Here is a 22,605-nt window from a genome sequence, read left to right as displayed (position 1 = left end):
TTTCAGCACCTACAGAACCGTTGAATAGGACGACACATTCTCAATGCTTTGGCCCGGTTTGCCTAATCCCATATACCTTCTTTCATTATGGCAATAGGATGACTGACTGTCTCGACTTAAGACAGAGGCAGGGCCGCGATCGCATTACTATATCTTCTTGTTCCTCGTCATCAGTCTCGCTTTTTACCTGTATCAGGCATTGGAGTTTTTAAGGTGCGAATTGGTCACGTGCGAACGCCAGGGTCTCGTCTTCCCGCCGATTTCCCAAAATTGAGCGCGAGTCTTGTGTTCCTGAGAGAACAGCAGCAACGCACATTGGCAATGTTCTCTACTGCGCGTGCAAGAGGACTGGAGAGGGCCGTCGCCTCTCCAATATCCATCTCTCTACCTTCATTCCTCCTCCCTGCCTTTCCCGTCGTTCCCTCCAGATCCTTTTCTGCGTCAGCGAACCGACCTTCACAAATTGGACGAGCACCTTTGTCCATACCCCCCGAAGTATCCTTCACAATCCTCCAGCCAGATGCGCCCAAGAATGGCCGGGCATTGGCGCAATCAACTGTCGAAATCAAAGGTCCATTGGGTAGGTTGTTCGAAGCTTGGTGGTTAGAAATGAGCTGAATCTTTTGCAGGCAAGCTGTCGATGACAGTGCCGCCCTTTGTCAAGCTTGAGCACGACGAAGCTTCACGGAAGGCATATGTGACTGTCGAAGATAAGGAGGCAAAGAAGCAACGGGAGATGTGGGGTATGGTAGTAAATCAAAGTTTCTGTTCCGCCTTACTGATCGGTGCTTAGGAACTGTTCGCGCATATCTCCAAAACCACATACTGGGGGTATCAGAAGGACACACAGCAATTCTCAGATTAGTAGGAGTTGGGTACAGAGCGACAGTCGAAAATACTGCTACCACAGTGGCCCCCGAATTCGAAGGCCAACAGTTTGTTGTGCTTAAAGTTGGATATTCTCATCCCATCGAGCTACCGGTCCCGAAAGGCGTCAAGGTGACCATACCACAGCCAACGCGTATTTTGCTAGAGGGTCCAGATAAGCATGTTGTTCTACAGTTTGCGGCGCATATCCGGAGATGGAGAGTACCGGAACCGTATAAAGGAAAGGGGATTTTTGTGAACGGCGAAACCATCAAGCTGAAGGCCAAGAAGATCAAATAGTGGCACCTCATACTTGTAACATCTCTAATGTCATTTGTAGAAATATTTTGGGCTTATGGAGTGGATCTATTTCTTGGCTAAGACTTCCTTGACCACCTCAAGAACGTGGCCGTGTACTGCGGCTGGAGCTGCAACAACTCCCCGGTTCTCGGCGAGCGTTCTTCCTTTGCTGAAATCCAACCTTCTTCCTAGAGAATCTGTGACTTGTCCACCCGCCTCTCTTACAATAAGATCTCCAGCTGCATGATCCCAGATTTTCTCTTGATACGTCGCGCTCACAGGAAGTCGAAGATAGATATCTCCTGCCCCTCGAGCTATGGAACCATATTTTGCTTGAGAATCCATTCTTACGCTCTGTTTAGTAATTCCAAGCTTGGATGCAATTGCAGATTGATCCCCATGAGATGAATGACCAGCCTCCACACTTTCACAGAAGGTTGCTTGCGAAATGTCTTTGACAGGCTTCATGTGGATAGGTTGACTCTGGCCAAGTCCTGCCGTTCCTAGGGGTCGACTTGTAGCTCCTTGTCCAGCCACAGCTGAGAAAAGAACACCCTTTCCATCTGAATCCGTCTGGTCCACGCCGACATCAGCAGACAGAGGTGCAGAGTCATCCACAGGGAGATTTGGGCATCCCAAGACACCAACTTTGACGTCTCCATCAACCATCAATGCCAAACAAACTGCGTACTGACCCCCTCTGAGGAAACCTTTCGTTCCGTCAATCGGATCCAGAGCCCAGATCCTTCCTTTGCTCCCTCCGGCGCTGTTTCCAGCATCAATCGCATCCAACATAGCATCGACAGTTGGAATTGGGCCTCCTATGATCTTCTCGGCGCTGGGGTCCGCAAGTCTCGTGCTTTCGACCAAAGCCCAAATTTGATCACGCAGTTTGTGGTCATCTCTCAAAGAGCTTGCCTCCTCTTCACCAACTACTTCGTCATCAGGGAAATTCTGCTTGATGGCATGAATAATGAGAGCCTGGGCACCGAAGTCGCCAATGGTGACGGGGGATTTATCGTCCTTCGACAACGTTCCCTTTGCCTTCTCGTGGAAAACTTTCTTTGTTAGAAGTGTAGCTCTTTGAACAGCTAGCTCTGCAACTTCCAGCTCTTTGCTGTATGTAGACATCTTTGCAGCGGTGGTGAAGAGAGCGTTTGACGAGGATAGATGGTGAGAGAAGAGAGAAACCCGTGACCAAAGTCTCGTAAAGGCAGCCAGCGTCAAGACTATGAAGGACACAAATAGGATACGGTGTGAGAGCAGACCACGGAAGATTCTAATATATTTGCTTGCGTCTCGTTTCATGTGTTGTACCCGTTGAAAACGTGCCTTTAAATCTGCATCATGTACTAAGGTTCTTTGTGGGGCACGGCGCGGCATGACATGGATTACAGGCCTCGACTTCGCGATTTCTATACTCGCGATTTCTATACTCGCGACTTCTATACCGGCGTACACTACCCACCCAGTTCTATAAACTTTCACTATATTATGGTTGATGCTTAGAAAGTCTAAACATATCTAGCTATTCGTCCCTCGAAGATAAATTACCTCCTGTATGACGCTAGTTCCAGGATCACAATCACATTCATTCAGCCATGAATGCGACAAAACGGAAATTCCACGCCCTCCTCAACGGGATTGGCAACAAATCAACCACCTCCTTGACATCGAAAGACGATGCCTCCAGCGTTGACCTGAATTCTCGTGGTGACGCAGACTCACACGCAAAGAAACGCCGCATTCTCTCCGCAAATTCGACTCGAAACACTCTGTCGAAATCCACAAGCCCAACAAGCATCCGGTCCGCCATGACGCAGAAGAAGTCAGCTTCACCGGCATCTGGGATTTTGGCTGTTGAAACTCCCAAATATGCCCCCTGGGATCGTGCGGCATTTCTCAAGCGCCTCAAGTCTTTCTCGAATCTCACGGACTGGACACCGAAACCAGCTCGAGTCAACGAAGTGGAATGGGCAAAGCGAGGCTGGGTCTGTCAGAAGTCGGAGCGAGTTCGATGCTGTCTCTGCAATGTGGAAATACTGGTTAAACTTAATCGCAAGGAGGTAGATGGCAAGGATGAGCCTGTTTATGTGGCGCAGAACATTGGTAGGTGCTACAGCTACAGCTCACAGCTTGGTTACTGACATTTTTTTCAGAAGAAGCCTTGGTGGATAAATACGCAGAGCTCATTATCACCTCACATGACGAGGACTGCCTATGGAGGAAAAGAGGCTGTGACGGTGAGTGATTTCTAGTACAATGGTGATAGTCTACAAGTACTAATTAGAGGTTCAGATTCGATATTCAAGCTCCCCCTTAATCACACCCAAACAACTCTCCAAACCCTACGTGAACGGTACGATGAACTCTCCGCAAGAAGCGATACACTACCATACGCATTCAATCTACAAACACCACCTGGATTTGATTTGGGCCTTGTCTTGAAGTACCTGCCAGAGGACTTCTTCAACACTCCCTCGGAGGTTCCGCCAACTGAAAATGCCTCACAGAGAGAAATCAATAAGGTTGCCCTTCAGATGGCTCTATTCGGATGGCAGGGATACACGCACGATCGATTGGGTGCTCAGCTTGGATCCGTGTCCTGTCAGGCATGTTTCAGGGTTCTTGGGCTTTGGTTATTCAAGAGTAAGAAAATCAACGAAGCTGGCGAAGAAGTCGAAGGACCAGTAGTTGACCACCTAAATGTCGTAACTGAGCACAGAGACTATTGTCCCTGGCGAAATGCTGCCTCTCAAAATGGTCTGAAACCCACTGCCCAGACGGCGAGTACCGCAATGGCAGGCTGGGAGATCGTACTTCGCGTGCTGAAGAACGACTATTACTTGCGGCATAATGGAGAACGTCTCGGAGAGAATACTACGCCGAGGCCTTCATCCAGAAGCAGCATTGCTACGGGTAGCGGTGTATTTGGGACCGAGGGTGAAGAGGAAGATGCTAAGAGCCGAGAAGAGAAAGACAAGGAACGTTGGGCGAGACTCAGAAAGGTCAAAAGCCTTTTCGATACGAAGTCTGGAAGAAAATCGCACAAGACTGCTAAGCCTGAGGCGAAGAGCAATTCTCGTGCATGATTTCCGCAACTTTCAAGGCCAAGGAAGCTCACGAGATACGTACGATATTTGTTTGGCAGCTTGGTTGCATTTCTGAGGCGCAGGTCTACAAGTCACGGATTCGAGATACCCAACAAACGAGATTTTGATTTGGAGTTAGATGTGCGTAATGAATCGAAGTATTCGTACTTATATACTTACTTAACATTAATAACTGTGCCCTGAAAACTTTCTGCCTGAAAAGCCTGGTTTTTCGACTTTTCATATGTAGTACGATAAGGTTGCCATGACGACTATTTCTATCAACCGCCGCGACGCGGCATTTTGCACGTCGCCCGCTACCCCAATTCCTATCTTTCGTGAGTGATACATCTTAGGAGTCGAAGCATTCGAATCTCATGAGGTAACTCCGACAGTCATGTAGTGTATTCGAAGGATATCTGCTGACATTGTATAGAGGTCCTTTCGCCCCATGCAATAACCTCGATTCGAAAAGGCCAATCTTTACTCCTCAAACACCGGCCTACACAGACGGGCAACACGATTTCAAGGTCTCTACAAACTCTTCGAGGACAGGGGATTTGCCATCACAACTCCCAAGTAAATCGCTCAGCGAACTTGGCGACTCAAGCTCCCTCTTCTCCATCAAAACGGATTCAGATTTTGAACCTACTTCTACCCCACATCTGGCTAGCAACAGTCCGATACCTTTCGTACTCGGCGCATCGAAGCAACATTCACGATCTCTAGGGAAAGGTCAACACAAAAACAAAATGGTCAACGAAAGATCGCCTGCAAAGGCACCTCTACGCCCTGTAGTACCAAATGACCAGCCTCCAAGAGCGGCCGAAAGCGAGGCCTCCTCCAAACCTGCACAGTCAACCGTTCCACAGTTTGGACAACCAACCATGCCCCATTCACCACTGCGCCGACCTGCTCAGAAAGAATCGAGTGTATTTATTCAGCCCAAGGCCCGACCCGAGCATCATAGAGATTCAAATAGGCCATGTATATTATTCTGTCTTTTATCATATGAAATGATCCTGACTCTGTACAGCATATGCAAACTTTAAAGCCTTCAAGGATGCTTCGAGAATGGATATGGAGACTTCGGTACCCCGAACTCCTTCTACATACCAAACACAAAGCAAATACGGGTAGGCCATTGCGCTCTAAAAGACAATAATTCATGGTTAGCTTATACTGTTACAGTCCACCTCCAGGCGATGCTGTACCAATTAGGGCCCCAATTCCAATAAGTGCACCGTTCACGACAACCAAACCAGTACCACAGCCCGCTTTCGGTTCCCTAGGAGGAACATACGGGGGATTCAGTTCCGTTAATCCGGGCAATAATTTCATTGATCTCACCAAGGAAGATTATCGCGATCGGGCACCTGAGCCGTATACCTTTGTTGACCCAGCCAAGGCTCAAGAAGATCTCAAGGCTCTATTGGAGGGAGCCATCGAGGATGAAGAAGACGTCCCTCGGACTAGATCCCGTAAGAAGAGACAGGATGATGCGGAGTCCAATGACTTGCTTGCAAAACTGAAGGGCCTAAGTATTGAGCAGGAAAATTTGGCAGTTACTTCTGATGGTGAAGATGAAGAAGAAGATGACGGTACCGTAGACGGTATTAACGTCAAACTACTCCCGCATCAAATTGAAGGGCTGGAATGGATGAAAGGTAGAGAACTGGGTACAGGGAAGAAAGGCCGAGTCCCTAAAGGAGGCATTCTTGCAGATGATATGGGATTGGGCAAGACACTGCAATCCATTTCTCTCATTCTGAGCAACCCAAGACCATCGACTGGAGATGACGAATATACCAAACGCAAATTACCTGCTGGTCTGGAAAAGTGCACGCTGGTCGTCGCACCTCTCGCGCTCATTCGGCAATGGGAATTGGAAATCAAGGAGAAGGTCGAAAGCTCACATTCACTCCGAGTCTGTGTCCATCACGGTCCTCAACGTACAAAACGGTTCCAAGACTTGAAAAAATACGATGTTGTAATTACAACGTATCAAATCCTGGTATCCGAGTTTGGAAGCTCTTCATCTGACACTGATGGTATCAAGGTTGGATGTTTTGGTCTCCACTGGTACAGGGTTATCCTAGATGAGGCTCATACGATAAAGAATCGTAACGCCAAAGCCACGCAAGCTTGCTACGCATTACGGAGCGAGTACCGATGGTGTCTGACGGGAACACCAATGCAGAATAACCTGGACGAGCTACAAAGTCTCATCAAGTTTTTGAGGATCAAGCCTTATGATGATCTGAGGGAGTGGAAGGATCAAATCGACCGTCCATTGAAAAACGGCAGAGGAGATGTCGCTATCAAACGCCTGCGACACTACTTAAAGATCTTTATGAAGCGTCGAACGAAGGATATATTGAAGAAAGAAGGAGCTTTGAATCCAGGTGGTAAACCTTCTGTCGCAGGAGAGGGGAGTAAAAATGGATTCAGGGTCACTGAACGCAAAATCGAGACAGTCTTTGCCGAGTTCTCCCCCGAAGAACGTCGTTTCTATGAACGCCTTGAAGAGCGTACCGACGCCAGCATAGAGCGGATGATGACTGGTAAGGTGAGCTATGCAAGTGCATTGGTCATGCTTTTACGTCTTAGACAGGCTTGCAACCATCCAAAGCTCGTTGCAGGAAATCTTGCTAAGGACAGCGAGGCCCTTGCAACCGAAAACAACAGTCAGAAGAGTAAAGCCTCTACCACAGATGTAGACGAAATGGCGGATATGTTTGGCGCTCTGGGTGTCAGCTCCAAGAAGTGCGAAGTTTGCCAACTTGAGCTAGGGAAAGAGGCCGTATCACAAGGAGCCGTTCGCTGCTTGGATTGTGAAGCCGATCTGGAAGACATTTCGAAGATGCCTAAATCGAAGAAAGACAAGGAGCGAAAACACCACCACTCTAATAAATCAGATTCTCAAGCGATACCCCGAAAGCCACGCAATCGTGCCATCGTCTATGACAGCGAAGATGAGGAGGATGGAGGCCATTGGCTAGTTCCTGAGAAAGAGCAGGGCCCCCTTCATCTTGGGAAGGCTGGTGGAACAGATGATGAAGACGCTGAAGGGGGTGGCGAGTGGCTGGTTGATTCCGACGATGAGACATTCCCTGATCTTCAGGACTTGGACAAGGCAAAGGATCCCAAGAAAGAAGCCACCACTCCGGACGCGTCAGACTCAGATACAGACTCAGGACCCGAATCGGGAGTTGAGGATGAGATTTATTCGTCGTCTAACGAAGAAGGCCAGCTCGCACAAATTGCGACTTCGACTAAGATCAAACACTTGCTCAAGATCCTTGGCAAAGAAGCAGCTGAGCACAAGTTTATCGTATTCTCTCAGTTCACCTCGATGTTAGATCTTATTGAACCCTTCCTTCGCCAAAAGGGATTCAAGTTTACTCGATATGATGGCAGCATGAAGAACGACCTTCGTGAGGCGAGTCTCAGCAAATTACGGAACGATGCCAACTGTAGGGTATTGCTTTGTAGTCTCAAGTGCGGATCTCTAGGACTCAACCTCACTGCGGCCACTCGTGTGGTTATCCTTGAGCCCTTTTGGAACCCAGTAAGTATTTAGCATGCTAGATGGCATTTCCTTTACTGACAGATATCAGTTCGTGGAGGAGCAAGCTATTGATCGAGTCCATCGATTGACACAAAAGATCGATGTCATCGTCTACAAAATCACTATCAAAGATACAGTTGAAGAGAGGATCCTGGATCTCCAAGAGAAGAAACGAGAGCTTGCAAACCAGACGATTGAAGGTGGAAAGGGTGGCGCAGGCAAGTTGGGTATGTCTGAGATATTGAATCTCTTCAAACGCGATGCGGAGCAAGGGCCACCACATTCTTCTTCTGGTCGATACAATCTGGGTCAGAAGCCTAGGATATTGAAGGAAGTTTCAACGAGCAGTCCAGGTCCAAGCCGAGAAGGATCTGTCGCGCGGGTCCGGAAAGGTACTCCTCCCACTACTAGACCGGCCAGCGCTACAGTTCGAGAAGATGCAATTTATGGAAGAAGATGGTGATTCTGCTTTGGGAACTGAGTTTAGGTGGATCTTTGGCGTAGCACGGGACGGATGTTTGTCTTGTTTGGATTTGGCGTTCGTGTTCTTGATATACCTACCTAGGTAGATAATGATTGGGGAAATGGTGCTCACGTTGCGTTGGCGTTATCGCCGATAGTTTCCTTGGTACATAGATCCTTAGAATTCAATGCATGGCCGCATCTCTTCAGGCTTCAGTGCTGTGAGCGGATGAGCAGTATTCAGGATGTTTGGAAATCACGAGTGGATCTTCCAACTTCGTTATTTGTTGTTTCATAAAAAGCAACGTCTCCAAAAAGGGTATTCTGAAAGTCCATCCCCGCGCATCACGTCCATATGACGTAGGTCGAGATTTGGCCATCAACTCGAGAGACTTCACCTGGCAATACTGACATGAGGTAAACAATACAAGTAAAAGATAGAAGTAGGTGCCCAGATGTTCCCATCATTCTCCTATAGTTAATGTACTGAAATCGCTATCTTCAGTCACGGCTATCTAAGAAGAAAAAGCCGTTCAGAACGAAGACCCTCCACAACATGTCTGGATCCAATGTTCTCCGTCTCGCAACAAGACGTTGCATCAGACCTCGACAACATTGTTCTCCCTCTTTAACTCGCCCGATCCGTCCCTTCTCGCAATCATCACTGGGATCCTATCCTCGAAAAGACAGCCAAGACAAGGACAGCATCAACACCGAGTCAACAGAGTACAGCAAAAGCGGCACTGACGATGCGACTGCACGACAAGATACCGCTTTCGATCCCACGAAGACGGACCCAGAGGAGCAGAAGAACTCTGGAAAGGGGGATGAGGTTAGTCGGCCTTGCATGATTCCGGCTTGCTTACACATCCTATAAATGGAGGGACGGCAATTGAAGGACTAGTACTAATGATTGGTGATATATAGAATTCGGGCAATCCCTTAGATGTTTCGCCTGCGAATCAAGAGGTCTCGAAAGCGAGGGATCAGCAGGAAGGAGCTCCTGAGAACGATCCGAACCAGGGGAAGAAGAGCGTCGCTCGCAGCCCGAAGAAGGCGAAGAAGCTGTTTTAGATGTGAATTATGGAATTGCTTGAGATTTGAGATATTAGTAGAACTAAATGGATGAATTGGGGTTTAGACGGATGTATGTCTGAGATGTATAATTCCTGCCCAAGCTATACAATAATTCATGAAAACAACGGTCCATGGAACTCCCACGTACCGTACCTAAGTATACATCAAAAGCAAATCCCAGCATCTAGGTTATATTAAGCTTTCCACTCCGTTCTCCCAAGTTTCACAATCTCAGATTGCCCAACCTCCCATACTTTCGGGGCATCTTCCTGTAGCGCCTTAAGACCAGCGCTGACCGCAGCTCGGGCTATAACATCACTGTCCTGTATTCTAAATCAGCGCTCCGCAGGTATCACGAACAAATCCTGCTATCATACCTGAGCCCAAGGATCCTTGAACATATTACCCAGCCTTCCCACGAGCCCAGCAAGCTTCCTCGCCACCGCTTCCACGGGGCGGCTCTCCTCTCTATCGCCCACGATCAAGCCAGGTCTCAAGATCACCGTGCGCTCGAAGTCCAGCTTCTTGACCGAATCCTCCAGCTCGCCCTTCATCTTCGGGTAGGCCATCATGGACGAAGCGCTGGCGCCGCCCGACGAGATCAGGACGTAGACCTTGACGCCGGCGGACTTGGCAGCCTGGGCGAGCGCCAGGTTCAGATCATAGTCGATCTTGCGCTGATTCTCGACGGAGCCGGCGGCGCCGCGCGTCGTGCCCAGCGCGGAGAAGAAGATGTTGGGAGGCGGGGAGATGGTGGAGAGCTGCGAGGGCCATTGCTCGCTGTCGCTGGAGACAAGGGGGTGGAGTTTGGGGTCGTTGCTTGGGGGTTGGCGCCGGGCGATGGCGTGGATGCTGGAGATGGTGGGGAGAGAGATGAGGGTCGAGAGGATGTGCGAGCCCTGTTGTGATGCATGTCAGCTCTTTGCTGTGTGTAGTTGCTGCGTGCCCATATCTGCTTTGTATAATCCTGGGCGGGAAGCTTCCTCATCCACAGAACATGGGAATGCTTACAACGAGGCCGGTACTACCAACGACAGCAGTCGAGGTCATTTTGTAGGATTGCTGGATGAAGTGACTATTCAGAGGTGGTTTTGGATATCACCAAATTCAAAATAAATCCAGGAATAATTTGGAATGAGATGGGAGATTTGATCACAAATCAACTTTTCGCCATCGTCTGTTTCTAGAGAGGGACATTACAACACCATGTTATCATACCTCGGTTGTCCCGACAATCCTGGATCAAACGCAATTGCCATGCGCGAGACATATTCAGTGTTTAGAGAATCAGAAAGCATCTTTGGTCGAAAAAGCGCAAAGTCAACATGGCATGTCTTAACCCTCCCGTGCAAATGTATCGTCCACCACTGACTGGTAAACTATTTACCGCTCAGTCAGGTAGCTATTCAGGGTTACAGGCAATATTACGTAATATCTCCTGACTTGCTGATATACGCACCTTCCTCTGTGCCGAATGTAGCTTGATATTGGATATAAACACGCCACCGATATGTTATAACTGCACCATCTTCCGCCCCGCCGCCGCCCCGCCTCCCGACTACAGTACCCGCAATTCCCCCGTGTTTCCTCCACACTTCCCTCGAGATACTTTATCCCCCTCAGCAGGTCAATCATGTATTCTAGAGCCCAAATGCATATAAATCCACCCCTCCCAATACCCATCCGCCTTGTGCCTCCAGCCAGAGGAGATATCTGCATTGACAATCTAACAATCAGCACCCATGGCAGCTCCTCAGAATTCTGGCTATCTCCAGGCCTCTGACCCCACTAAGCCCCGCTCCGACGCGGCTGTTCCTTTCCGCGACATCATCCCTTCAGCATCTCATCCCAGAATCGCGGGGATCGCAGATCATGATGCGCGCAGTTGGTGCGAGTCACGAAGGCAGATCGAAGCCCCGGCCTGGCTAATCAATCGCCTGGAGGCGAAGAACTTGGAAAGACCTTACAAGGGGTTCACAACAGATGGGAAAGTGAGAGAAGGCTTGTATACGTATGCGGAAGATGAGGGTGCGCCGACAGAAGCTGCGGCCGAGAGAACGAATGACTTGTTGAAGATCCTGACTGAGGAGCAAAGAAAGGATGTCCAGCGGGGAGACGTCACGGATGATGAGATCCGATTATGGTCGAATCCGGAATTGTATATGAACCCAGGTTCGAGGACTTTTGACCGCTGTAAGGAGGAGGTGCTGATACCAAGCTGCAGGCGGACTTCGACTTGACGAATGCACTCCGGAAATCCAAGCCGCTATTCACGCTATCCTCAAATCCTCGTTCTCTGAGCAAGGCTATGCGAAAGTCCTCGGCTGCTGTCTCACAAATGGATTCCTTGGACATCTTGTAAATGGCAAGAAAGTTCTCAATGAGCATTCCTATAATTTTCGTCTTTTTGGCACGCCTTCATTCACTTCCCCATGGGGTTACACCTTCTTCGGGCACCATCTCTGTCTAGCTGTTGTCTTTTCTGGGAAAAGAATGGTGATTGGACCTACGTTTCTGGGCGCCGAACCAGATAGGATCGACGAAGGACCACATAAGGGACTGAGATTGTTTCGAACTGAGGAACTAGAGAGTTTGAAACTAATGCAGGGACTTCCAAAGGAGCTTCAAGACAAAGCCACGTTGAGTAAAGGAATGGACGGCAAAAGCTTAGCTGCCGATAGATGGAATCCATTTGATGAGAGACATCTTGGCGGTGCGAGGCAGGACAACCGGGTTTTACCTTACGGTAAGCAAGCCGAGCAAAATAGAAGAGAATGATGCTAATATAGGACGAGCAGAGGGCTGTCCCGTCTCGGAGTTCCCTGCTGAACAACAGCAAGCTATCATCAACTTATTCTTAGCGTTCAACGAGTACTACCCGGAAACAGTTCTGCAACACCGTCTTGCTCTCTTCAAGAAATACTTGAACGAGACTTACTTTGCATGGATTGGGGAATTCGGAGACGACGACCCTTATTATTATCGAATCCATAGCCCTGTGGCTTTTATGGAGCTGGATTTCCATTGCGGCAGTAAGAATTCCAAATTATCTGTCGTTGTTTGTTGCTGACGCGTTGTAGTCTTCTTGACGAATACAAGTCCTGCTCGGTGCCACATCCATACCATCAATAGATTACCCAATCGTGGAGATTATGGAAGAGCATTGATAGAGCAGTAATGCAATGCTTGTAGAAAAGTGTTTATGCATGCGTAAAATTGACTGCACGAGATATACCTCTTACTCAAATGTTGATCTGCTTGAGATTCTAGACTCCAATGCCCTTGGGCAATGCTTGGATGGCTTTCATTTCCCAACCTAGACTTATATCATAGATGCATACTAGATATATTGATCCGTGGTTATGGATGTGCCGCTCTGTCTGCCTTATTGATGTATTGAAGCTGACCAGGGGAGAATCTTTATGAGCGTACCTATGTATTTCTACCCATAAGGAGTTATTTATTGCCGAAGAAGGGATTCTCGGTCTAATGATCTCCCGATCATCCATATCATGGGAGAGCAGTGTACGCCGTATCTGCAAGCCTGCAAGGTTACGTCGTGGTTGAATTGAAGGCGGTGAGAGGAGCGGCCGCTTGAAATTGAAGTCTCAACAAGGGAAAAAGGTGGATATATTCCGTGCGCTCCCAGGACTCCAGGAGATAATGTAAAAGTACTGAGACCAGGGCATTCAAACCGCACTCATTGCATGCAAAAGAACCCGAAACCTCTAGCCAGACATGATTTGAAGAAATTGATAAAATGCTACAGAACCCTACGCCACGCTAACCGAGACAAATTGAAGATGCAAAAGGATCAGTGTGCTCATAAGACTTTAATCTTGGTCCACTCACTGACCCCGACTCCCAAATTCAACCCATTCTTGGCCCACCATCGTTTGACGGCATCCTCCTGGTCGGGACTGCCAACACAGTCCTCCAGGGCTTCTTCGATGTCGCAGGTTTTGTATTCAACGACACCGCCTGGCCGCCCGTCCTCGCTCCTGCTATAATTCTTCCACCACTCGAGCACTTCAACGTGTCCATTCTTCGTCGGGTGAACTAAGACTTGGTAGTCAAAAACCATCTTTTCGCCCTTCAACTCTCTCCATGTATCTAGTACGCCTACGTGTCCATTTTGGGAGGCTACTTTGGCCACGGACTCGGAGAAGGAGACGGGAATGCCAGAGCTATCCCACCAGCGAAGGACGAGCGATTGATTGTTTTGCGCTGCTGTGAGGAGCGATTTCCCAGGCTTGAGATGAAGAGCGGGGTGGGCTTCTGATGGACTAGATGGACGAGGTATTTCTCCAGCTGTTTGTCCATGGCGGAGACGATTCTCCGAGTCTCCGTGATAGCTCCCTTGGTGCATACTTGCCTGTTTCCACCACTCCAATACTAGGATGTTCCCTTTCGACGACGCCTGCTCTAGTGCAACCTCAGTATACTTCAGAGGGAGACCGGATCTCAGCCACCAATCTAGAACGTGCACAAACCCAGCTTTGGAGGCGCCATCAATGGCTTCAGCGGTGTAGTCCTTAGAAAGAAATGTGGGCGAGGTGCGCCACCATTCTAGGATCTCAACACGTCCATAGACTGCGGAGGCTTTTGTTGGAAGGAGTTTCTGTCCAAATGAGGCCCAGAACACGTCCATTAAATGGGTTTCGAGAAAGGTGAGGACGTCTGTGAGACAGAACTTGATGATGAGCTTTACACAAAGACCGGATAAGTATCGTAGGTCTTTTGGTGCCATTCTCAACTTCTCAATGATTGTAGGAGTAGGGCAGGTAAGAATAGTCCACTCGAGAGATCGCATGTAGATGTTCAAAGGGTCCTTCGGCTCAGGTCCTCGTCTTTGCCATTCAATAGGAGTTGGGATATTTGCGTAGACGTTCAAAGCCATTGCAACTTCCCAGTCTCCGGCGTACTCGAAAATGAGAGCCCAGATCTCGGGTGGGAGCAGGGCATCGGTCTTGGTGTTATATCGCATTAAGTTCGCTGCTGCAGAGGTGGCAACATCAACATCATGGCCAATAGCCATGAGCTCGGCTTGGTTTTTGATCACATCCACGAGTTCGTTAAACCCGTCCCAGCCCACGAGGCACTTCGTGGGACCCTTATCGTAATGCCACAGTATCGGCTGCATCACTCTAACCCACTGCCATTTCCTCCGGATCTTGCTCAGTTGTGTCTTCGTCATTGGATTCTCCCACATCGAGGTCGTCATTCCGGGCACGAGTAATATTTTCTTCGACACATCCCATCCCCGGAGAATCTCGAGCACCAGGCAATCCGTGATGCCATTAAGCATCTTCCCAAAGGTGTCCGCATCAATGGGTGCCAGCACCATCATATCTGCCCAGTCACATAGCTCGTAGGCCTGCTGCCGGTAGAACTCGATCTGCTCTCGTTCGATCTGCCTCCGTGCTTCGTCGGTCTCTCTGCATGGCTTGAAGGCTTTGTTCTGCAGGGTCAGCGTCTCCTGGGACAGTCGATGCGTCGGGTATGCTTCTTCGTCGACAATTGCTCGGGTTTCAATCTTGGTATTCTTGGACAGTCGGACGACGAGGGCGAGTGCTTGCGCCACATCCTTGGATCCGTTCGATGCGATGAGGACGCGAAGTTTCTGGGGCTCACTTGTCCTCATGTCTGATATTGACGATGAGGAGGGAGCCTTTGGAAGGCCGCGGACAATAAAAGGAGACCGAAGCGATTCTGTGTGCTCTGCCATGTTGGTTGAGAATCAGATGTCGTGGCAGCAGGAGATACGAGAGGCGGTGGGGTTGGCGATTTACAGGTGCAATCCGCGCGCCACGAAAGCGGTGAGGGCCGTCCGATTCTCTGATATTAGGGGGTACGTATCTATCACTGGGACCAGACGGCGAAGATTGGAGGATTCAAGGTTGGACACTGAGGGGGGAGCGGTGTGGAATGATTTTGATTTATTCCACATGCTAAAATCATATGATGGTGGTTAGGCATTCAGTACATGCTCTCAAGAAAGAGCCTCCCATAGGTTCGAGAAAGTTGGAGACGACAGCCGTTTAAGAGACACTCCATGGCACAAGCAGCGCATTTCAAAGAAGGTCATCAATTGGCACAGCACAATCAGATCGTTGGCAATACATTGCATATACCATTTTACCAGGAGCACCCTCCAGTCGATCCGCTGAAAGCTGAGGCGAACTCTCCCACTGTACAATCCCTTAGCGGTCAAAACGTGCCTCGCATCATCTTTATGCCTTGAGCGTCAGGCATCCAACCCCCTTTTTTCCAACACTCGCCACCGTTGGCTCCTGCTTCATTATCCCAATAGAATTCCCATATAATCCCATACGATGTCTCCACATGCCGTTTGGATATTCAAGGCTCAGTCTACCGAACCCTGATCCAACAGCTCTTTTGCCATCTTCTGATCCTCCAGGAATCTCTGCCTCAAAACCACTCCTTCCCTCCCATGCTTCTCTACAACTCGTTGATAGTCAGGATGATCAACATCCTTCAATGCCTCGTCATCCCAATTAGTCCAGACCCCTTGAATGTTATCTGGTATGCTACCACCTGACTGTAGTGCTTCCATAACCACTCCTGCATCACCGGTGTTCATAGTTGTAGCCTCCAGGGCTGCTATTACATGTTCTTGAGAATAGCCCAGCGCTATGTGGCGTTCTATGAAGGCATATAGCTCTGCCTCCTGTTCAGATTCAGCCGTGAGATTTGTTGGAGAATCTTTGCGTGCCCCTCTAGACACCGCCGAGTCTCCATTTCGATGTGGGGTATCTCTGCGAGGAGGAGAAGACGATATGAACAAGGGGCTTTCAGGCACATCATCTTGTTGAGACGGGAAGTGAAACTCTTGGGTCTCAGGCTCTATGATTCGTCGTCGTGCTACACGGCTGGGGGTAGGAGAAAGGTCGATTTCCTTAGATGGCTTCGGTATATGGTGGTTATTAGTGTCCTCGGGAGTTGATGGGATCTCCAGCTCCTTGACTTTGCCTTTGTCGATCCGCTGACGTTTGCCGTAAGATCCAGGAAGGGAAGACTCTCCGTAGTTATTATGACTATGTCCAATTCTCCTTTTGCCGGAAGATGACAATGCCGACTGTGAACGCAAGGATAACGACATGTCAAGATTATCATCATAATCCTGGTCTTCTTCCATTGCCTCATTTCCAGAAACTTCCTCTTCAATATTGTGGGCTTCGAGAGTGGCAGTTTTTCGAAGTTGAGATTCAATCATCGCCTGCTCCTGCGAATCCGTCAAATCTTTATTCCTCTCGTTATGTTCCTCCTCTGCTTCGTCAAAAAGTGTTAGGACCTCCTTGTAACAAGCCTCAAGATCTTTCGCCGCATTCGGGTGTGTAAATGTATTGAAGTTGAGTTTTCTGGCGACCTGACCCCAGAGACGTTTCGCAGTTACTTCGTCAAACCCGCCAAGTTCATCTGAATTGACGACTTGCCAAAGTGCGAAAAGTGGAATGGTCCTCCCACAGATAATAGGTTTGAAGTTTACCTCGAGCCCCAGTCCTTCGGCAAGCAACACCATGTGTTTAACGAATAAGTTTTCGTCCATTGCCGGATGGCCTGTACTTTCCTCCACGGGGGGTGGAGATTCAGAGATCTCGGCAGCTGATACCCGAAATCCTGATTTGGGTGTCTGCCAGGATAACTCTCGTTTAGAGGAATTTGACCTTGATCTGGTAGTCGAAGTTGGTTCGCTTTGTAGTGCTTCCTTGTCGGACTGTCTTCTCGCTCTTTTTTCCATAAGAGGCTTCAACTCTTTGAAAAAGTAATCTCGCCATTCTTGGGCAGTATGGTTGGGATACTAGTATCCCGCAGCATCAGTACATAGCTAGTAAGGTATATCGGTCAAAGTACTCACTTCAGCAGCCCAGGCCATCCATGCATCAATATCATGATCCGGATGTATATTCAAAATATCATCATAGCTTTTGCTCAAAAGTTCTGCCTCCTCTTGTGTAAAATTGATTCCGCCCGCAGATTTTCTGATGCGCGGTCTTTCTTCTCCTGGCGTCAATATCCTTGGTCCTGTGGTAGATTTTGTATCAAAAGAGTCGGCTGGTGGATTCCTCGATGCTGATCGAGAAGCTTCTGGTCGAGTTTGGCGTCTTGGTTCCGGACTTATGCGAGATGGGGTTGTGCGTTCGCCATGTCGGGGAGTGGGTTTTCGAACAGACTGGTTCACCTCCGTAACTGGCTTTGGTCTGCCTGAGTGTGTTGGAGAGGGTTCATCAGCAATGTCTGACCGTGGTCGACAGGCAAGGTACTTGATCCAACGGTCACGCCATGACTGGGCAGTATGCCGGCTGTTCTGCGATGAATCAGCTCGATTAGAATCGACAGTCCACGGTTAAAACCTACCACGGCTTCTAGCTGTTTATAGATCTCATTTCCTTTGGTTGAGAGGCCTTGCCGTGCAGCTTTGGTAACCCACCTCTCAAGGACACGGTCATCCTCGGCCGTAAAAAGCGTCCTTCCCTGTTTTGTAGGTTGCCCAGATCCAACTTTCCTAGATCCAACTTGCATCGGCGTACAACGATACTCTTCGATATCCCTCAGTTCGCCAGCCTTTACCGAGTCTTGGATATATTTCCAAGATATGGATCCAGCTGGGCATTCTTTCCTCGCATGGTCGGCAATAATGATGTCGGCTTGCTTCTCAAGCATCACAATTTCTCCCCCGTTATCCTGTCAGCAAGTCAGCGTCGGTCAGGCTTCTTGAGGTGATATGTGAACCTTCACTAGCCCAATCCACCTCGGACGATCAGGCACACGCTGTAAGACGAAGAACTTTGTTCCCGCAAATAGATTCCCTCCACTACCGACACCATCATAGACGACGGTTGCCATCGCCTGCGTAGCCAGCGAGGCTTGCTTATCCCAACGGTTGGTTGGTCGTGAGATAAAACTATTCAGAAGAGAGGTTTGTTGTACAACAAGGGTTATCAAATGCTGGGGCCAGACACGCGTCGTGAATATCCCGCGGCGGCACGGAATCACATGACTGGACATTGATTGAAATTGTCTGATTATGTAAGCGAAACCCAGAACTCAGCGCCGCCATGGAGGAAAGCAACGACGCGGAGTCCCCCATGTAAACATGGAAAATTGAGCAGGGATTGTGGCCTAGAGATCGTAGGTTGCCAACGATGCTTTTCAAATCGCGTTTCTCTGTTATATGAGGGAGCTACTGTCAAGATGGGAACTGTCCGCAACGTGGTCATAGTGACCCTAACGGTCTTTTTCTTGGTCTTCATCGCCTTCTTTGGGAGACTTCCAGCGTTGAGGTAAGTGTCCCTCGCCTCAAACATAATGATCAAGAACTTATGTTTCGAAGGAATACACCTATAGGAGCTTTGCACCGACTTATATGGCTTTATATTCCCCATGGTTTCCGGTCTGCAGACCAGAGGCTTACGAACGGCCGTCTCAGCGCTTCTATATTGAGACTGGCTCATACCCTATGGAATGACCGTCATCCTGTTGTTATGGTAAGAAAACGCATGTCTCATTTTGCTGTCCCTTTCGTTACCATTTCTCATCTCGCGGGGAGAGCCGCGAGTGTTTGCGACCTTGAAGCAAGTCTGAGCGCCCGGGTGTTGAATCAACGTCTTCTAGGATTCTGATCACCAGCTGAAATTTCTACCTGTGTTTTAAGTCCAGAAGTTCTTTGTGTCCCTGAATGTCTTCCACACTTATATGCTATTATGTTACTTTATGTTGTTATGCCTTTGCGCCTGTTTACTGATCTCAATGTAGATATTTTTCATTCTCCTCCTATCCATCTCGGAAATTATGTTTCTTCCGCCCGCTTGGCCGTTGCTCAGCGTCCTAGAGAAACTTATCTCTATGACTCTTCTCCTTTTCCCCTACGTATTTCTGTACGCCGCGGCAGCAAGTGACCCTGGCTATATCACACCAGAAAATCACGCCAGTCAGATGTCCCTTTACCCTTACGATTTTACCATCTTTCACCCTGGCCAAGAATGCCCTACCTGTCGCCTCCTCAAACCAGCGCGCTCAAAACATTGCAGCGTATGCAAGCATTGTGTATCAAAGCTTGATCATCACTGCGTCTTCATCAATAATTGTGTAGGGTACGGGAACCAACACTGGTTCCTGCTCCTGCTGTTCACCACAGGCGTCTTGATCATGTATGCGACCTATATCGGAACTTCTCTACTTTCCTCCCTCATTCTAGAGCACATCCCATCATGGAGACCACTCGGCAGTGGGCTCACATGGTCTCAATATTTTCAGGTCTGGGGTTGGGCTTTGCAGGAGAATACCCGCCTCGGATCTGTGACTCTACTCTGTATCCTGACATCGCCTCTAGTTTGGGGACTCTTGGGGTATCATATGTACCTGATCTGGGCCGGTACGACAACAAATGAATCAATGAAATGGTCAGACTGGCAGGCCGAGATGTCATATGGCTACGTTTTCAAACGTGCCCTCCCCGCGGATCGCCAGAAAGACATACACACCGAACCAGAATGGACTACATGGCCAGCCGAGAGCCAGCAAATTGTTCTGCAGACCAATGATGGTTTGCCACCAAGAGATCCTGGCGCGATTGGTGTTGGAGAGTGGCAGCAGGTTTGGAAACTCGCTGATGTAGAGAATCTATATGATTTGGGGTTCCGGGATAATTTGGCAGATATCTTCTGCCCAAGGCTTGGTTTTCGTCACGTAGATGTCGTCGCTCAGGACTTGAGGAACCGTCCTTCGCCATGAACTCGTTGAGGTCTCTATAAGAGTTCATGTTGCCGCATGAATTACATAATTATAGATTGTACTCTACCTTTCACTCAGAGAAAGAAACTCCCGCGAAGAGTTCTGCCTCCCTTCAAGTTAGGTCATCAATGTCAGTGAGGAATGTCGAGGATTTGACTGGTATCAATTCATATAAATTTCATGGTCACTGTCTGTTGATGGCCGGCCTTATGCTGGACCATCACTAAAGCTACCCCATCTTAAGTACTCTTTCAAGCAATGTGCTTCCCCAAAGCGTCACCTAAGATCTCGGTGAGCGCCAGTACCTTCTCCTCCTGGAACCGTCGTCCCACAACTTGAATTGAGACATGGGCCCCGTCATATATCTCGGGATCATCTATCCGTCGGTTAGTAAACGTTCGTAAATCAAAATCAACTACTTACAGCTTGAGTAAACCTTCTCATCATGTTCATTCATTGGCTTGTACTCCTTGTCTATAACATCAATACTTTTATCCACTTGGGTGACAGGCAGGATGGCAGCCGAATAATCAAGCAGATTGACCCATGTGCTCATGCCTGGTGTCAATGTCAGCTTAGTTAAGTCGATTACAATTCTGTGCTGTGGAAAGGCAAACAGTTGGGCCTTAGCGGTAAAACATACCGTAATAAGTGTACATCTCAGGCCGGGCAGCAGGGAATGGGGCCACGGGAGCAATAATTGCTTCGACTGGACGACCCGTTCCTGTCAGGGCGGATGTGGAATTCCAGTATTCCATATATTCCTTTTGGTATTCGCGTTTCTGGATATTCACAGCCGCAATCTGAGAAGCGGTGTACTCGGCCTTCCGAGTACCGTAAGCCGGTTTAATTTGATTAGACATAGGTTCGCCAGAGAGGGCAAAAGCATCATGAACTGCGTAGTACTTTAATTAGAGTAATCAAACCGAAGAAAGCTCAGGAAACATACCATCAGCGCCCCCGTCATAAACCCATGTTTTGTACTAGACATGTCAGAGCGTCTCTAGAACCGATTCAGGAGACATACCGCTAAATCAACTGCTCGGGAATGGGAGGGGGGGTTCCACTCAATGACTTTATGCCCAAGCTTCTCAATAACTTTTACCACCATCTCGATTGCTCTTAGAACAGGTGGCTGAGGCTGAACTATTCCATCACTCTTCATGACAGCAAACGCGAGCTGACCACCTCCACTTGACTTGACTATATCAAAGATAGCCTGCTCTTGCTCGTCACGCCAAGGTATCTCAGAAACTAATGGATCGTGAAGCCAGGGCTGCTGACTAAGAAGGCTCTTAATCACTAACTTCAGGGAGCCCACGGAAGTTCCAAGGGGTCCGACGACTGAAAGGATAGAGTTCTGGCCATCCATACTGTTGGCCATTCCCTCGTATGGCAGACGCCCTGAGGATGGGCGAATTCCATAAAAGCCATTGAATGCAGCAGGGATGCGAATACTGCCACCGATATCTGTACCAAAGCCCACAGGGCTCCCTTTCAGTCCAATCAAAGCACCCTCTCCTCCCGAACTTCCCCCAGAAGCAAGAAGACGATTCTTCGGGTTCCAGGTGTAATCAATAATGTTGTTCACTGTTTCGCCAGCCATCAGAGTATGCGGAACGCTCGTCTTGCAATACAAGACAGCGCCGAGGGCTCTCAATTCCGTAACCATTTCGCTTTCAAAGATTTTCTCCTTCCCGGTGTTCTTCTTGCCTTCAAATGTACCAATCCAGCCTACGTATCCCATAGTAGTCTCGACTCCTTTGACGTGGAATTGATCCTTTAGACTGACGGGTAGGCCATGAAGGGGTCCAATTGGCTTCTTGTGTTCCGCATAATAATCATCGAGCTTCTGAGCATCGGAAATAGCAGCATCAAAAAATATTTCGTGGAGGCAGTTGACCTGCGCAATTCTTAGTAGAAGGTCCACAGATGAAAGTTTGACCACCAATGGACATGTACCATTTGGTGAGCGAGGGCTGCTCTGTGGCAGAAGGCCTCTGCAACTTCTCGGGCTTTCCATGACCCAGACGTTGTATTTTTGACAATGCCTACAGCATCGGTTTCCGTAATTTCAATCTCTCGAGGGGATAGAAATTGTTGAATGAATTTGCCGGTGACATCTCTTTGCTCTGACGCGGGAGGGATGGGAGATTCCAGGCGCCATGGCTTAGGAATCAAGGAATTTACGGAATTCCGTTTCTCTGTAGCTAGAGCTTTCCAATCAATCATTTTGGCTGCGTTTTGGAGGAAAAGGAGAACTATGTTTTAAAATACCAACTACAATGGCTGTTGGTTCCAGGGATATATATGCGCAACTCGGCATTAAGAGTGCGTTGATAACGAGAGCTTCCTTATCGCCAAAACGTGGGGTGATTATAATATGTCGGCTCGGCAGAGCGCGTTTAACCGGTTGGGCTATCCACCAGTTCTACTGCAAGCCCAATTACTTAATATGAGCATCAAACCCCTAGTCAAGGC

General features: G+C 48.7%; 11 protein-coding genes across 11 annotated transcripts; 6 read left to right on the top strand and 5 right to left on the bottom strand.

Annotated features, from left to right (window-relative positions):
• Positions 1-321: 321 nt before the first annotated feature.
• On the top strand, positions 322-1,167 carry M430DRAFT_17846 (hypothetical protein; the record flags this gene model as incomplete). Its single annotated transcript, XM_024863748.1, has 3 exons — positions 322-580; positions 630-743; positions 794-1,167. 3 exons carry the CDS (start codon positions 322-324, stop codon positions 1,165-1,167), a joined length of 747 nt encoding a protein of 248 aa, XP_024722441.1.
• Positions 1,168-1,233: 66 nt separating this feature from the next.
• On the bottom strand, positions 1,234-2,298 carry M430DRAFT_99196 (hypothetical protein; the record flags this gene model as incomplete). The annotated part of the gene is made up of 1 exon (XM_024870168.1): positions 1,234-2,298. The coding sequence occupies one exon, from the start codon at positions 2,296-2,298 to the stop codon at positions 1,234-1,236; it is 1,065 nt and encodes a 354-aa protein (XP_024722440.1).
• Positions 2,299-2,768: 470 nt separating this feature from the next.
• M430DRAFT_17844 (hypothetical protein) lies at positions 2,769-4,259 on the top strand (the record flags this gene model as incomplete). The annotated part of the gene is made up of 3 exons (XM_024863746.1): positions 2,769-3,276; positions 3,327-3,410; positions 3,466-4,259. The coding sequence occupies 3 exons, from the start codon at positions 2,769-2,771 to the stop codon at positions 4,257-4,259; spliced, it is 1,386 nt and encodes a 461-aa protein (XP_024722439.1).
• A 752-nt stretch (positions 4,260-5,011) lies between these two features.
• Positions 5,012-8,293, top strand: M430DRAFT_49430 (hypothetical protein; the record flags this gene model as incomplete). The annotated part of the gene is made up of 4 exons (XM_024868069.1): positions 5,012-5,246; positions 5,296-5,395; positions 5,451-7,830; positions 7,880-8,293. The coding sequence occupies 4 exons, from the start codon at positions 5,012-5,014 to the stop codon at positions 8,291-8,293; spliced, it is 3,129 nt and encodes a 1,042-aa protein (XP_024722438.1).
• Positions 8,294-8,713: 420 nt separating this feature from the next.
• On the top strand, positions 8,714-9,545 carry M430DRAFT_65476 (hypothetical protein). Its single transcript, XM_024869175.1, has 3 exons — positions 8,714-8,735; positions 8,798-9,124; positions 9,220-9,545. Exons 2-3 carry the CDS (start codon positions 8,849-8,851, stop codon positions 9,364-9,366), a joined length of 423 nt encoding a protein of 140 aa, XP_024722437.1. The 5' UTR covers positions 8,714-8,735; positions 8,798-8,848; the 3' UTR covers positions 9,367-9,545.
• On the bottom strand, positions 9,489-10,538 carry M430DRAFT_34204 (hypothetical protein). Its single transcript, XM_024866507.1, has 3 exons — positions 10,381-10,538; positions 9,747-10,268; positions 9,489-9,692 (listed from the first exon to the last, which is right to left on the bottom strand). The coding sequence occupies exons 1-3, from the start codon at positions 10,417-10,419 to the stop codon at positions 9,564-9,566; spliced, it is 690 nt and encodes a 229-aa protein (XP_024722436.1). The 5' UTR covers positions 10,420-10,538; the 3' UTR covers positions 9,489-9,563.
• A 453-nt stretch (positions 10,539-10,991) lies between these two features.
• On the top strand, positions 10,992-12,799 carry M430DRAFT_137372 (hypothetical protein). Its single transcript, XM_024862507.1, has 4 exons — positions 10,992-11,541; positions 11,594-12,115; positions 12,168-12,401; positions 12,450-12,799. Exons 1-4 carry the CDS (start codon positions 11,112-11,114, stop codon positions 12,545-12,547), a joined length of 1,284 nt encoding a protein of 427 aa, XP_024722435.1. The 5' UTR covers positions 10,992-11,111; the 3' UTR covers positions 12,548-12,799.
• A 193-nt stretch (positions 12,800-12,992) lies between these two features.
• On the bottom strand, positions 12,993-15,163 carry M430DRAFT_118631 (hypothetical protein). Its single transcript, XM_024861718.1, has 2 exons — positions 13,741-15,163; positions 12,993-13,647 (listed from the first exon to the last, which is right to left on the bottom strand). Exons 1-2 carry the CDS (start codon positions 15,095-15,097, stop codon positions 13,193-13,195), a joined length of 1,812 nt encoding a protein of 603 aa, XP_024722434.1. The 5' UTR covers positions 15,098-15,163; the 3' UTR covers positions 12,993-13,192.
• A 300-nt stretch (positions 15,164-15,463) lies between these two features.
• On the bottom strand, positions 15,464-18,237 carry M430DRAFT_57620 (hypothetical protein; the record flags this gene model as incomplete). Its single annotated transcript, XM_024868680.1, has 4 exons — positions 15,464-17,191; positions 17,249-17,698; positions 17,749-18,075; positions 18,124-18,237. 4 exons carry the CDS (start codon positions 18,235-18,237, stop codon positions 15,737-15,739), a joined length of 2,346 nt encoding a protein of 781 aa, XP_024722433.1. The 3' UTR covers positions 15,464-15,736.
• Positions 18,238-18,585: 348 nt separating this feature from the next.
• Positions 18,586-20,124, top strand: M430DRAFT_99311 (hypothetical protein; the record flags this gene model as incomplete). Its single annotated transcript, XM_024870174.1, has 3 exons — positions 18,586-18,674; positions 18,725-18,878; positions 19,147-20,124. 3 exons carry the CDS (start codon positions 18,586-18,588, stop codon positions 20,122-20,124), a joined length of 1,221 nt encoding a protein of 406 aa, XP_024722432.1.
• A 251-nt stretch (positions 20,125-20,375) lies between these two features.
• M430DRAFT_274638 (hypothetical protein) lies at positions 20,376-22,602 on the bottom strand (the record flags this gene model as incomplete). Its single annotated transcript, XM_024865618.1, has 6 exons — positions 22,087-22,602; positions 21,152-22,027; positions 21,074-21,107; positions 20,768-21,019; positions 20,548-20,682; positions 20,376-20,500 (listed from the first exon to the last, which is right to left on the bottom strand). Exons 1-6 carry the CDS (start codon positions 22,354-22,356, stop codon positions 20,376-20,378), a joined length of 1,692 nt encoding a protein of 563 aa, XP_024722431.1. The 5' UTR covers positions 22,357-22,602.
• Between the last annotated feature and the right edge of the window lie 3 nt (positions 22,603-22,605).

Source organism: Amorphotheca resinae (assembly GCF_003019875.1).
Source record: "Amorphotheca resinae ATCC 22711 unplaced genomic scaffold M430scaffold_4, whole genome shotgun sequence".
Taxonomy (NCBI): domain Eukaryota; kingdom Fungi; phylum Ascomycota; class Leotiomycetes; order Helotiales; family Amorphothecaceae; genus Amorphotheca; species Amorphotheca resinae.
This window is presented reverse-complemented; position numbering and strand designations above follow the sequence as displayed.